Source organism: Saccoglossus kowalevskii, chromosome 22, assembly GCF_978046115.1.
Source record: "Saccoglossus kowalevskii chromosome 22, keSacKowa6.1, whole genome shotgun sequence".
Lineage (NCBI taxonomy): Eukaryota > Metazoa > Hemichordata > Enteropneusta > Harrimaniidae > Saccoglossus > Saccoglossus kowalevskii.
In genome coordinates this window covers 15724816-15740497 of record NC_140662.1, presented here as the reverse complement: position 1 = coordinate 15740497, position 15682 = coordinate 15724816, and the positions used below count along the sequence as shown (strand labels likewise).

Here is a 15682-nt window from a genome sequence, read left to right as displayed (position 1 = left end):
TCAGATTGACCAATAATAACCATGTGGTGCTCACATTGACCAATCAGTAATATTATTTGTGCTTTAGGAGTGATGGTCATGGTAGAATATTCACTTCTGCATTTAGTTCTGATGGAAATAGTGACGATGACAACGAAGAGAACACAAGTGACAGATCACTAGGAACGACACCAGAATTATTGTCATCCAGTTACACTCCAGAACTAGGTATTGAAAGCAATATTTCTGATAGCTTCTCAGATAAAGACAATCCACAGCAGCCAAAATCAGTAAGTATTTCTCCTTTCCGTTCAATACAAGAATAATAATGTAAAAGTCCTCTGATGGTAAAATTGTTGCAACCCTCTCGATTTTAAATTCTACCATTCTTGTCTCTACAGGGAAGTGATCTTCCGTCTTCAGACAGCGAGGAAGACTGTTCTGTTGCCACGACAAATACTGTAGTTTGTGCTTATCATAGTAACAAAGAAAATACAACAACGAACAGATGAGCAGGGTTGGTTTCCATGACAATGATTATCGGTTACTCAGGTTGTCTACTTGTGTGTTGCAATATTGATTTGAAAATGGTCAACATAGAAACAATTACCATAGTAACCATCAGGTACACAGGGTTAGCTGTGATTGGTGTATTCTGATCATGTGACCAAGCTGAAACATTTATATTATTGCTGGGCGTAAATCCAATTGCTATCTGTACCGTTGGTAATCAAGTCTTGAAATGTCCTACTTATTGTACTTAAAATTCCTGCAATATGTTCATAGTTTGATGTTAAATCAGAATGGAAATAGAAAAAAAGTGTTTAGAATTGGCAACTTTTAAATCTACATCAGCAAAAATGGTAAATCACTGCTGTAAACAGTACTGCAAAACCAGACAAATCAAAAGCCATTTTTAGTGTGTGTACTATAAGACTGACCAATCGGAGAGCATGTTCCATCTTAGTAGGTTGGAATGTTACATCCTGCAAAATATATGGATCCTGTCATAAATTAGTGTACAACATCAAGGAAACTGTTGCCATAGAAACCAAATGTGGATAATTATTCTGAAATATAACTGGTTTTTTTTAAATTCAGCTTCAGTGCTACTATATTGTGTTTATTTTGCTATATCTGTTCTCACTCACTATAGCCATCCTTTTATGATATGAAAGATGAGATTTCAGTCTCAACTATCACCAAATATGGATTGATATTTTTATCATTATTTAGCCAATCAGAAAGATGACACCTGTATGTTTTAACTTAACCAATCAGAAAGGCACTTACACCAGTGTATTTCATCAAGTTAGCCAATCAGAAAGATGACACCTGTATGTTTTAACTTAACCAATCAGAAAGGCACTTACACCAGTGTATTTCATCAAGTTAGCCAATCAGAATTATGCTTACACCTGTATGTTTTAACTTAACCAATCAGAAAAGCTTTTACACCATTGTATTTCATCAAGTTAACCAATCAGGAAGATGCTTACACCTGTATGCTTTTGCTTAACCATTGAGAAAGATACTTACAAGTATCAGTTCACATCTTGGTCTGGTTTGTATACATTTTAGGAAACCAAACTCACAAATATGTTAATTAGCAATCCCTTATATGGTGATAGTTGACATAAATTATGTTAATGACCTGCAATGGGGTTATTAACTAGGATGATAAAATGTAATTTTTGCTGTGTGCATTATTCTGTTTTTTTAGCAATCTATTTTCTTTGCTGTTTTTTTAGAAATAATTTTACATTGCTTAAAGTATTCTGTGAACCATGTGATATCCCATCATGCATCTGTGGCACATAGTCTTTTGGAAAATATAAGAAGTGTATTTCAGCTAGACAGGTTTGAGAAAAGATCTTATTTCTACAGTACTGTCATGTTTGTGAAAGAAAAGTGGTAATATATTCCTGAATATATAAACATGGAATAGTCATGTAACATACATGTGAGACACTCCAGAATTGACTCTGCTATCTGATGTGTTGTTAAAATCTAAAATAGTGATTAAAACTTTCAGATTTTTACTGTTGGTAGTTTGAAAACCTACCTCATTTGCAGGTGTAAATTCGGTGTAAATTTTTTAAATTTTGTGTCGTCTTGATGGCTGAAAATAAGACTTTTCGAACACAAAAGGTTTACAAAGTGTGTCGTTCACAATAGTTTTTAGTTTTTCATAACAAATTTAATCAAAAATATCAAAATTTGATGTAAATTAAACTACCAACAATTGTCTTTTTTCTGTATATGAATTTAACCAAGGGTTTAAAAGCGTATGCAAGGTATATAACTAGTGATGATGATAACAACCAAATAGCGGGCACCGTTGTCAACTTTCAGTTTTTACTCAAAAAAATTGTGCTATTTACTCCCAGTCTTCTGAAGGACAATAAACAAGACCATTTTGTGAATTTTGATGAAAAAGGAGAACTGGTTGTGAAAAGTTTAAACAAACCAAAAACTAGCATTAAGATGTTGCTCGTTGAAAGCCTCTACAGATGAAAGGCTTCATCAGGCGATACATTGAGACATAGTAAAAGTAATTTCATCTCGGTAAAACAGGAGACACTGATAATTGAACAAAATGCATGCATGGTGTTCTGTACAGCTTTTCTCAATAATAACTATCATATAATCTTTCAAAGCTTGCTCAGTTTTAATTTGTGTTTTTTTTTTATTGAAGCCAGTCTTTGATATGAAGTTATTTTTAATATCAAGACTGTTTTATTTGTGATTCTTCAAGAAATCAGGGTTGTACAATATGCAGAGTATACTAATTTTTCAGATACAAGCTCACTGATTGGCTTGTCTGAGCTGAGCTGGTTTGTTACAGACTCACTGATTGGCTAGTCTGATTGGCTTGTTACAGACTCACTGATTGGCTGACTTGATATATGCTGACTGATAAGTTGGTCTGTCCGGACTTTTAGCAAACTCTTCGATAGACTGTTAATTTATTAATATTGGCCAATCAAATTTGTTTCTATTGAAATGTATCAACTTTTTTACCACTATTCATAAACTCTATCACAAATTATAATTTTATACATTGGTTTTAATTTTTTCACGAATCTTGACTTATTTAATAATGGTAAACTTTGATGCTCCCAGGGAATTTTTAGACACTGGTGATAAGAAGCTGATTTTTCAATCAGTGTGTATATTCTGAAAATATTTTAAATCAACTGTTAAGTGCAGATAGGACCACCACTCTGCTTGGTTAGTTTAATGGCCTAATTTGGCAATCACAAACTTGGACAGTACAAATTGGGGGTTCTATTGAAACTTGACCAAGTTAAGGGGCCTTTGATAATTAAAACATGTGCAACAGCAAACCCAAGCTCTTTGTTTACATTCAATCCCATTTTACCCAACCCTAAACAAAAATTTGCAAGTGCAAATAAAGGGGATAAAAGATTTAAAATAACAATAATTAAAACTGCTTTTGATCACCTCTGCCATAAATGAAGAGGTCACATTTGCTGTGCACATGTCTAAATATCCACAACTCCCTAACTTGGTTAAGTTTCAATAGCACCCCTAACTGGTCGCTTGATGAATCTTGTTGGTTTTTGATACAGGCTTATCACTTATCAGGAAGTTGTCATCTCATTTGGATTTCCATCTTGCACACAACCACATACTTATGGACTGTGCAAAGTGACTTTTTGTACTTCAAATCAAGCCATGATGATTAAATCAGACTACATAAAATGGTGGATTTGATGACTCACTCTGACAATCTCATGTGACATTGAAACCCTGCAAGTAGTCAAATATAAGTTTGGTTGTCATGTTTGAGCTGCATTCACACTTTAAACAGGCATCTTAAAACTCACTAAGTTAGGAGGCTTTGTTTATCCTTGAGGTTATGATTGCCAAAGTACTCTCAAAATGAACTGTTTTGTAAAAGTCAAAACAAAACATCTACTTTTAAAATGTGATATTTTTTAGCAAGATATCTACTTTTAACATTTGATATATGTTTTAGCAAAAGTATTATTTTTTACAAATTATTTGATTGTTCTGTGTGAAATATTCTATGTGATGTTTCTTGTATATTGTGTGAATGCAACTTTAACAGAGACTGATACAATTAGTTACGATGTTCGTTTCTGAAACCATTCATTCATTCATTTATAGAGAAGCTACAATTTTGTAAACATGCACCCAGGAGAATATGTTTGTTGGAATCAAATGTCAAGATATTTGCAGATGACCGGGTCTGAAATACGTACTAGTATTCCTTCTTCGTTCCTAAAACTTGGTTTTTGTTGATGATCACACAACGGTATGATGGTTTTTCATCACGTCGTGGTTTCCATTTTGATCTGACATCAAACACTTATGCAAAACTGCATATACATAACAAATATATAGTGTTTTATCTGTTTTATTGTCATTGAGAATATTAAATTTAATAAAAAAAAATATTTTTTTTCAGTCCAAGAATACGGCACTGGGTTATCCGATATGTAGAGTTCTTAATAATTAAATAGAGTATGTATTTTTCTCAGGTTTACCCTAGTGTACATATTATCCATGTGTGTCTCAATGTTTGTTGTCATTATTATGCGATTATGTATAACTTGAATTTAAAAAGTTATGGCTAAATAAAGTTATAAACTTTTTGCGCTCTCAATATTTTTTTTTCTGTGTGAGTTTGTGAAAGCTGATATGTAACAAGACCTGTTCACAACTGTTTTACAGTATGTGTCAAAATAAAATAAAACATGAAAACATTGTAATAAGTTGATTTTGAAGAATCTTGAATTTAAAAAAGCTGCATTAACAGAAATTGTACTTGAAAAGTTTATAACGTTATGTGCGAAGATTTCAAGGTACTTTTTATGATTGAAAGTATGTTTGAAATCATGAAACTTGTCAAGCAAAGTTTAAAATTATAGGATGAGATTTAGTAGGATGTGTAAAATTACAGACTTTTTCAGGTATTTTATCTTTTTCAAAATTTTCCCTATACGAGATGCCATTTTGTGAGTTCACCTGAAAGGCATCTTGCACAACAAACTGTGAGGGCGCAAGACCAAAAAAAATGGTTATGGGATGGCATGAATTAGGGTGTGTATCAGAATCCAGCTAATCAGAAGGCAGTTTTTTTTTTTGCTTGTTGTCGTTTATTATGTATGACAATAAATATAGTCTTTTGCGTTTATGAAAATGATACCTTTCCACTGATATCAATGGGATGAAGTAGGGTGTGTATTTAGTTTTCGTTGTCGAGCGACATTTACGAAACGCGAACCACCAGTACAAGATTGTGCCTGACTGGCCACACAACCATAACACCTAACAGACAAGCCAATCAGAAAGCAGTTTTTTTTTTGCTTGTTGACAGATTCATCGGACAAATCAAATCATGGCTACGCATTTACAGCATTTTAACATATAAGACATCAAACATTTATTTAGTCAAGATTTTGCATGGAAATTCCCAAACTATTATAAAAGATTTATCCATGAAAGATCTTGGACCTACATTAAAATCTAAAGAACACGTTTTCATTGGCTATCGAATTCATATTTTAACACTCATTACTCAAGTTTGTTTTAATCAATGACCGAATTACTTCTAGGTAAGCGAAAGTCATTCTATATGTGTAGCATGTATTCGCTACGATGCTGTGAATGGTAAAGTTGCTTTCAAACATCATTTTAAATTTACAGTGAAATTATTGTTTATAAATTGCTTAATCCAGAGGTAATCTGTTCTGAGTTCTGACTAATATTAAGAATTAATTAATAGTTTAATATCATCCAATCTGCAAGCGGTCGTAGTTTCTATTTCACTTGAAGACGTGCACGCGTATTGTGGGCGGAGTCAATGTGGAGGAGACCGGTAAATTATGTTTAAAATTGCATTTGCATTAACGCTTTTCACAAGTTTTTGTAGATTTTTGGACAGATTATTAATTAAAAATTGCTTCTATAATACACAACTCCGATGCGTTCAATGATTGTGATTCGAATGCACCATAACTCGACCGTACATTTTTGGGCGATCCCAAACACCGTCTCGCCGTCACGCTTGTCACTATATGTTTTTTTTTCTATCCAGAGAATGTTTGTGTCAACGCTACCAATTACTCCAATTATTTTAAGCCTGTACAATATTGGAGACCTGGACAACACAGGCATGCCGTGCTTTAGCGATCGATAATGCTACATTTACAGGAATTTTTGGTTATTTTGCAATCCGAACTGTAACAGTATTCACAATTCTTGTACGTATTTACAGTTCACAATTACTAGTATATGATCCATGGTTTCATACTCACCTTTGCAAAACGAATATAGTCGGAATGCAGCCGGTTTATATTTTATAGTTTAAAATTAGTAACAATGTATCCTTGGATAATCTAGTATTGGAAAGTCCTCAATTTTGAAGAGATTGCAGTTTTTAATGTCAATTTAAATATTGCAGCTCATCCAATCTATTTAACATTGGTGAGATCTCCATGATATTTGTACACAAAGTGTTATATACACTTTCCCATATGAAAGTGAATCAACACCGATACTATTCCTTGAATTTGAAAGAACACCAATAATGACAATCTTCCAATACTGGCAACTGTGAGCTTGTCTGTTAGAATCGATCAGATCGATAATTCCCCCAATAAAATAAATAGGTTTATTTGTTATTTTAATCATATACTTTATTTCGAGTTCAAATTTAATATGCACAACTATTAAAACCAACTTAGGAACGACGTCAAAAGATCGATGTCAGATAAAAAAAACTTAATTCCTTTAGTTTTTTTCCAAACCCCCCTACCCCCCACTCAAACTTAATTGATAAATATTGGTCATGGCGTCAGACTACATTCACCATTAAATACAAATTGATAATTGGACAGTAGTATTGCATAGCAGTTGGTTGTCTGGTGGGTGTAAAAAGATTTTACAAATGCACCTCATTTGACGCACAGATTTACACTCGAACCAAACCATTTTTCTGTTTTTTCCCTTTTCGGTTATTTCTGTCCATGATTGGATAGAATAAAAACGAACTACAAATACTCCATTTTTTTTTTACTTCATTAAAAAATAAAATCGTTTTTGTAGGATGGAAACTTTTTGAGGTCAAAACCCCCCACCCCCAAACTAAAGGAAATAAGTTTTTCATCCGACATCAATCTTTTGACGTCGTCCCTTGTGAAATTACAATCCTACATTAGTACAAATACATCCTTTTGTTAGGGTGATAATCTTTACAGAGCAGCTCAGACTATTGTCTCCCAATGTCAAATATCATCTGCATATCATAATTCACAGCTTCACAAATTATCTCATTTCTAATTCTATTTAACTTTTCTCTGGAGCTGTACTCACTCTTCCGTGTTTTGACATCAAATTCGTCATTAGTGTTAAAAACAAAGTTGCCCGAGGCACTACTATGTTTGGTATGACGTCATTATTCTAAAAATATTGTAATATGCAACATATACATATTGTTATCGACTAATTTTGCATCATACTTACTGCTGCATAAGCTATTTGAAAACTGCATTTGAAGTCAATAAATCACTTAGATTGTTCACACTATATATTTGCCCTTGTAGATTTCTCGGGGACTGTTCTTTCTGAATAATTACTACATATTGATTGGTTTTCAATTTATCTGCCATGTTAACACATTGAAAATATAATTTACTTCCATGATGAACACCAAAGTATTGTCATATTAACATGATAAACACCACAATTAGCATAGTTTACATCCATTTTAAACACGTTAAACTGGTTTCCGATATTCGTCATCTTGTGTTCTTTAAAATTGGTATGGAAATGATATACCAGAAATAAAATATAAATGTGGTAATATTTTCTCTCGATTTAAAATATCCAAGCCTTTCAATCCGCTTGAAGAGAAAAGTTTGACCATTGAGGGCGCTATTTAATTTGTATTAGAGTAATTTCTACCGATTTGTTTTATATTGTACACATTAATTTAAACATAACATATTAAGGATATTTAATTTATGTATATTCAGTAATTTAACTTGCGTATAATCATGAAGTGAGCCCAAAAAAGGGTACACAATGAAAGCATTTGCATACTTCCCATGAGACTTAGCAACCACTAAGTAGTCAGTTTGGGTCAGTAACATCAATGGACTCGTATGAGAAGCATCTTTCCCTTCATCTCCCTGACCAATGAATCATTCAGTCCAGCGTTGGCTTTGTGCATTTTTTTAAGTCCAGCTCTTTTCAACTTACTGTGTTTAACATGGTAATACAAGGTGGTGACTTGCACAAGCCGAGCTGTGTTGTATTTGCTTGTATTGGCCAACTGATGGGGTATGTACATTTTTGCTAATAAAGATTAATAAACTCAGTACGAGAATTTGTTTTACCAGTTACCACCGTCGTCCATTCTTTATTTTACGTCGTTGGTCACATCATTGAAAATGATACAATTATCAACAGATATGAATCACAGTCACTGTGTTGGGTTTAATGACGAACACATGGGGTGAATTAATAATGATTTATTTCTTATGTAGTATCTATATAATATTTTGGTTTCAGTTTGGGCAGAAACAAGGATTTTCTTGCTGCATAACTGGAATAGAGTTAAATATATGATCAACAACACACAGATACTCATCAACTAACAAGATTAAATGGATTAAAAACAATTAATGTTTATTTTTTTTACTTTCACCAAGACAGCACATTATATCTAGACAAAAATATTGTCAAGAGTATAAGCTTTTTTGATTTTTTTTATGTTATTATAATGCGGGACATTGCCTTTAAAAATGGCACAATCGTCAGATCTAGATTTTAGATTCAATTCCATTCACACATCTCACATTTCATTGAGTAAATACTTTTACACAACCCCGATCCCACTCTGTGACGACTACTTTAGAAAATGGTTTATCATCAGAGACGTATATTCCACTAGGACAACTAACATTATCGTCAATGCTGTCAATCCGTGCAATGAACTTGCCTTGTGAGTCAAATTTCTGAACTCTATTGTAACCATAGTCACATATATACACACATCCATCTGTATCTGTAGCTACACCCTCGGGTCCATAGAACTCCCCCTCCTTGTCCCCTCGACCCCCGAATACTTTTAATAATCGGCAGTTGTTGTCAAATACCTGAATACAATTGTTTCTATAGTCAGACACAATAATATTACCTGTGTTACCAATAGCAATATCCCACGGAAAATTGAACTGTGAATCCCTGGTACCACTACTCCCGAATGACGTCATATAAACCCCAAGTTGACTGTAAATTCTCACACAATCAGATCCATGGTCAACAACATAGACATGACCATTAATCGGACTAATTGCAACCCCCATTGGGTACTGTATTTCCTTACTGCCAAACACTCTTATCAATTTATCGTTCTCATCACACACAACAACCTGTTTGTTATAGTAATCTGTAGTGAATATGTAACCATCATCTGATATTGCTGAATATACTGGAGTGAATGGTTTGGCAAAATTTGTGAATTTAATTAATTTTAAATGATTGCCATCTAATGTGAATATTTGTAATCTATTATTTCCTTCATCACACACCAATACATTTCTATTCCCGGTCATAATTACTCCACGTGGATTACATAACTGTCTCACTGCTGAACCTTTTCCTTAAAATTTACGTAATAATACTTTTTTTGGAATCACATTAATTTTAACAGGTGAACCAAGTACATGTGTTTTATAAGCTGTTATTGAGAGTTCATGTTCACCTATCATCTTAGTAGTGTACCTCACAGACAGGCTGGTATTTTTATTGTCTTTGACTTCAACGTCTTCAGTCTTCATATCCGGTGTCTTTATCTCTGCTCTCAGTGACTGTTTTTGTGTGTAGGCATTTCCCTTGTTTGTGGTCACAGTGATATTGATGTTGTCACCAACTCTTGTCATATCTGGTACATGACCTATGACATATGTTGGCTTACATTGCAATGCACCGAGTACTTGTATCATGGAGGAGTTATCTGATGGAATAAACTGAATGTCGTCATCGTCAACTGGTGTTTGTTTCGTCTCTAGTGTCTGTATTTCTGTTAAAAGTGACGTCACTCCATTCTTTGCTGACATCAGGTGTACCGGATTCCCATAATGCATCAGACTGTTCGTGTATTCCCTGGCATACTTTATTGAATTTTCAGAACTTTCCAGTTCTTTTATTTGTACTCTTAAATTCACTTCTCTATTTTTGTATTCATCTTTCAGCTCGTCCATCAGTTGTTTACTTGCATTGCGTATTTTTCTGGTGATTTCTTCAATCGTCTTCTCCGTGTGGATTTCAAGGCGTTTCTTTTCTTGACGATAGCGTGTTTCCAACGAATCAGCCATTTGTTGTATTGTATCTTTACTGTCACGTACTTCATTTTCTTTCACCTTTAGTTGTTCTGAGTTTGCTACAAGTTTGTCTTTATACTCGGCTGCTGCGTCTTTAAGATATATCTGCTTATGATCACGATGATCAATCACTGTGCACTCAAGACAGATTGCTACTTCACATGAATCACAGTAGAATTTCACAGGCGAATCGGTATGCTTATCACAGTACGTAGTCGAGTAAACTGAGCTAGGGTCATTTGCAAACGAACTTTGGTACGACTCCAATGAGGTGATACGATGTGACCGAGTTAGTGGTATATAAAGATGCGCCTCTGCGCATGCGTCGCAAATATCTATTGCACAATCCAAACATTTTTGATTAGCATGACTCTTTCCACACACACAGTGCTTCGGTTCCTGTGATCCAACATCGCGGTTTTTAAACGCTTCTGAAATTTCATTAATAAAATAATTATTTGGGAGATCAGATACCTTAACGCTGTATTTAAGTCTGCATAGCGGACAGTGAATGGGTTGACCGGTCTTTTCCACCAACTTAATAAGACAGTGCTCGCAGAAGCTGTGCTGACACGGAAGTACCTTGGCGTTACTGTAGCGTTCAGAACATACACCACAGTTCAGAAAGGTTTCGTCAATCTCGTCGAGGAATTTATCAGACGAAGCTGCTGTTGCCATGGCAATGACGGGTCTTCACATTGACTGCGAATGTGTGAAATAATTATGAGTTTGTTCTAATTCCACTCGGCGTACCAAAATGAACGTTCCAGCTAAGATACTCATACACTGGTTTTGTCATTGGTCAAATCAGGTCACGTGTCCAGTGCAGTTCGGAGAAATGAAAAGATGCATGTTTTCGAAGAATTGACAAAAACACAACAAAACAAAAGAAAATTTCTTTGAGGAGATGAGTCAGAAATTCCCCCAAAAAATGCAAAATCACAAGAATTAAGACTAATTTTGAACTATGCACTCAATATACTGTGATGTATTCCTTCGCAGGGTATTCAACTATGACGTATGTATTTATCGCCAATGAACTCAAACAGTGGTTCAAACTAACAATAGCTTGTTGGTGTGCACGTGTTGTGAACGTCACTATGACCTCGAGTCAGTGAGAAGGGTTATTTTGGGGGCTGTGTTTTTGTTACGTAATTGTTTTTAACCAAACAACATTAACCAACAAATTACATCTTTAATATATATTTTAAATTTACTGAAAGTTTAATGACCGAAGCAACAATCAAGTTAACTGAAGAAATGTCTTAAAGACAATGGAAATACTAGTGTTCGAACCCGAACGAACGATGATATATCGAAGGACACCAACGAGATCACGATAGATGAGTGGGCAAGCATACAAATACGCAGGAATTGAAAGTGATTCGAGAATTAGCACGTACTAGACGTTGTTCTGTGTCTAAACTTTTAACCGCTTTTGTCAGGTTAAAAAGTGTGTAAATGTTAACTATTATGAAAGATTAAATTATCCTTAAAAACCACTATCTCTCGAATAATCATCAAATATGCGAGTTTTTTTATCAAAATGTAACCAACCCAAATATATATGTAATCATGGCCTTAAAACGTTGACAATGTACGTCTTATTTACATTACACTCATTTAAATGTGTAGACAACATGAATTACTATGAAACGCTTGTTTCTTTCTCTATAAATTCAAAATTAGAAAAATGAGGTACTCAATAAACTAGGAAATAAAATACATTGCGCGTATCTAATTAAATAGTCATGAATTCACAACAAAATTACTTAAAAGCTTATCGAGAAAATGATAAATGTGTACGTTACCACATGTGCTGCCACCGTGACGGAGAACGTATAACCACGCCCTCTATCGTATGTGGCAGCGCGTGTTGCTTATTTATCGGCTTTGATAGCAGTTATTTATATTATTATATCCCAATTCAGAAGTTACCCATTATTAAATCTAACACAAACGCTTAAGAGGCCAAAACACTTAACACGAGACGGAAAGACGTAAGCAGGGTAATGTTCTGCTTTAAAAAATGCATTGATGAAAAAGAAATAACTGAAGAAAACTACACGTATTCAGGTGCATTATAAACCGATAGAGAGCGCGATTTTAAGTTGGCGCGGAGGGATCATTTGCCAGTGAAATTAACATCACTAACTATCTTTCACGCTGTTATTGTCTGATTTGTTGCATTAATTTCCAACAGTTTACACGTGACTATTTCACGTAGTACATCCTATATAATTGCTAGGACGCTCTGCAAACTATTCACCAAAACTCAGCCATAGATGTATCATGTAAAACACATATATATATATATACTTCCTATCTGCATGTGGAAATACATGTACAAGTCAGGTGACAGGATAGTGACACAAGAAAAAAAGTAATATACTAAATATATATGCGAACTAAGAGTACAACATGTGGCAGCATATACTCGGGACGATTTTAATATGTTTAGTGTAATACGAGACCCCGCTTAGTCTAGGATAATGAAACATTGCTGCACTATTTTGTCTTAGTTTGATTAATTGATAAGCAATACTGCTAGATGTATAGCAATATTGTTAGCAAAACAGCAATGTAAATTACAACATTGCCCAGCGAATTATTCTCGCTATGACAGTAATAGCCTTGAGTTTGATATATGTACTCGTATTATGATTATGCATTTCTGTATAGTCTGCATCGAGGATATAATTGATGAGTTTTATGACGTCACAGATTTACATTATCACAATAATAAATAAAAAAAACTATAATCGCAGGTGAATTCATTTCAACCAAAAGCCAAAAAGTTTAGCTATTTTGTTTTAATCCTGATGGTTGCGATTTATAACAACAATAATGTATTATGTCCCACTGCGACATAATGCCGAATGGTACGTCCAGATGTAACAATGTGCTCGCCTGCGCCTCACACATTATCTTGCCATTGACCCATCTCCTCATCTAATATAACGCTGTTGGGATTTATTATTGTTTAAATATAAACAAACGAGAACACATGTGTAGTATATTTCAAGTTCTGATTTATTATTTTCTTAACAATGGATTACATAGATGTACATTAAGTATTTACAACATGAGTGATATGTGCTGTGACTTTCAATTAATCCTGGCTCGGGCTCTCACTCGCTTTGTCAGTTCTGTTGGAACTTAGTTTGTTATACATGTGCGTTGTAACGTGATGACACAATTATTCGTAAATCCTAACTCGTCTGTTGTCCCGACCTGGTGTTTGCGCAAAGCATCATGGAATAACGGAGAAGTCAAGCTAACCCTCGAAAGAAATGCCCGTAATGGATAATTTTCAGATTTTCGTAATTTTACCCGAGCGTTCTGTTTGAGTGACTCTTGTGTACATTCTTCGTGTACAATTGATTCCCCAATTTTCCCTGCTGCAATCACAACATGGACTGGAAAACGGGCAACATACATACAATAAAAAATGCATATCCTGTACCTCAAGTTTTGAATTTGGAATTTAGGACAGCCATCGCAAAGTATGATTTAGCAAAGGAAATTTCTGTTCCAAAAGTGTTAGTTCACAATGAAATGTGATAAAAATGGTAACCATGTTGGTCCAGAACCAATATCTTAGGTCTCGAAGCGAATCTACAATTGAAAGTGTTGACGGGAAATCACTGTGGGCACACCTGAAATCCCACAAACGAGTTATTCTAATAGACTAATTATTATTTATTATGCAAAATATGACAAACGACGGCTTGATCACTTTGCTACTCTATACTACAGGCTGCATGGGACAGGAGGTTCCGGTTGGCTCTCAGTATACAAACGTGTGACATAATCATATTACAAATATACAAACATTATATAAAGTAATATTATTTCATCACTTATTATGACAATATTTGTGTAGAGAACCTACCACTTGAAAGTGTTGAAGGGAAATCACCGTGGGTACACCACATTCTAATTGACTAATTGTTATGTATTATTATTTATTATGCAAAAGGTTAAGGTCTCGTTGTACGATGCTTTAAACACTTTGCCGCTCTATACATGGGACAGCGGTCTCCATTCGGCTCTCAATGACATAATCGCATTACAAATATACAAAAAATGATATAAAGTAATATTATTTCATCACTTATTATGACAATATTTGTGTAAATACCATTCATATTTTTGTAGTAAAAAAGTAGTTAGACAACACGCTCATGGCTGGTACAAAATTTGACTAAAATGTGCATTCCAATATACAAGACTTGGATATGCACATTCATTTATAAATGTCATGCATTGGATATACTGATAATATTTTAAGAGATAAGACATTTAAATGTGTATAAGGACAGTCCAAGAACTGCGTTATAAGCAGGGATTATACGATGAGGTAATTTCGTTGTCTTATAAATCATTTGTATACAGTGAAAGACAGAAGTTGTACCTCAGTTAATAAACATATTTATTGTAAATACCCATTATAAGCTTTTATTCAAATGCAAATATTTTATAATCATTGACTCAAAACCTTAGCATTGTTTAAGCCAATAATGCGCACGCATGTCTTCACGTGACGTGAACTGCCCAATTATTCAAAATTAAGTGCTTGCTGATTGGGTGATATTGAACTGACTGATGAATATAAATTCAATTACAATAAAGTTACAATACGATTCCTAGATTGGGCAATGTGAAATTTAACAGCCATCTTTATTTATAACAAAAATGTTTATAAGGTCCCCGGGTTTCTGCCGTTCACTGTAAGCTACACATTGAGAATACTTCATAGAGGGGGAAAAGGGTTATTTTCGTTCAACGTAAATGCAATATTTTTTGTTCGTACAACGTAAATTGAAAACTTAAATTCCGTAATTCTGTAATCACAGGCTAACCATACAACGTAATCAATCAAATATTTTTTTTGTACACTGTAAAAATGTGTCATTTTTCTCGGTACGTACAGGAATTTTCTAGGTTTTCTTTCTTAATTTTCCGTAAAATGTAAAATAACCTTTATTTTCTCTGTAAACTGTAAACATTTAATTTTCACTGTAAACTGTAAAAACGTCTTTTTTTCCTTGTAAATTGTAAAAAGCCTTTTTTATTTCCCGTAAAATTGTACCAGCTACACCCCTTGTCCCCCTCTTCATACGATATTTGTATTAGATACCAAATTGACTAAGTTTTATGTATGTTTGACCAACACCTATACACCTCTCAGAGAAATTGGCTCTCAATGTTCGATATCTTGTTACAACAATGTACAACAGAGCAGAGAATGGGGTGTACATTGCATGTACGCTACCTGTCTGTAGACACGTTTAATAAACGAATTATGAATTCCGTCT

General features: G+C 34.2%; 3 protein-coding genes across 4 annotated transcripts in view; 1 reads left to right on the top strand and 2 right to left on the bottom strand.

Moving 5' to 3' along the window:
- LOC100375294 (mitogen-activated protein kinase kinase kinase 13-A-like) overlaps nucleotides 1-4636 on the top strand; it is a 34188-nt gene extending 29552 nt beyond the window's left edge. For both annotated transcript variants that reach the window (XM_085496168.1, XM_085496167.1), the window contains exons 14-15: nucleotides 68-269; nucleotides 381-4636. In XM_085496168.1, the coding sequence (XP_085352294.1) occupies nucleotides 68-269; nucleotides 381-491 (313 nt within the window). In that variant the 3' untranslated portion in view covers nucleotides 492-4636. The remainder of the gene's footprint in view (nucleotides 1-67; nucleotides 270-380) is intronic.
- Nucleotides 4637-8492: 3856 nt separating this feature from the next.
- On the bottom strand, nucleotides 8493-9593 carry LOC100375148 (uncharacterized). Its single transcript, XM_085496185.1, has one exon. The coding sequence runs from the start codon at nucleotides 9591-9593 to the stop codon at nucleotides 8838-8840; it is 756 nt and encodes a 251-aa protein (XP_085352311.1). The 3' UTR covers nucleotides 8493-8837.
- A 48-nt stretch (nucleotides 9594-9641) lies between these two features.
- On the bottom strand, nucleotides 9642-11039 carry LOC144363560 (tripartite motif-containing protein 2-like). Its single transcript, XM_078014164.2, has one exon. The coding sequence runs from the start codon at nucleotides 11037-11039 to the stop codon at nucleotides 9642-9644; it is 1398 nt and encodes a 465-aa protein (XP_077870290.2).
- Nucleotides 11040-15682: the final 4643 nt, after the last annotated feature.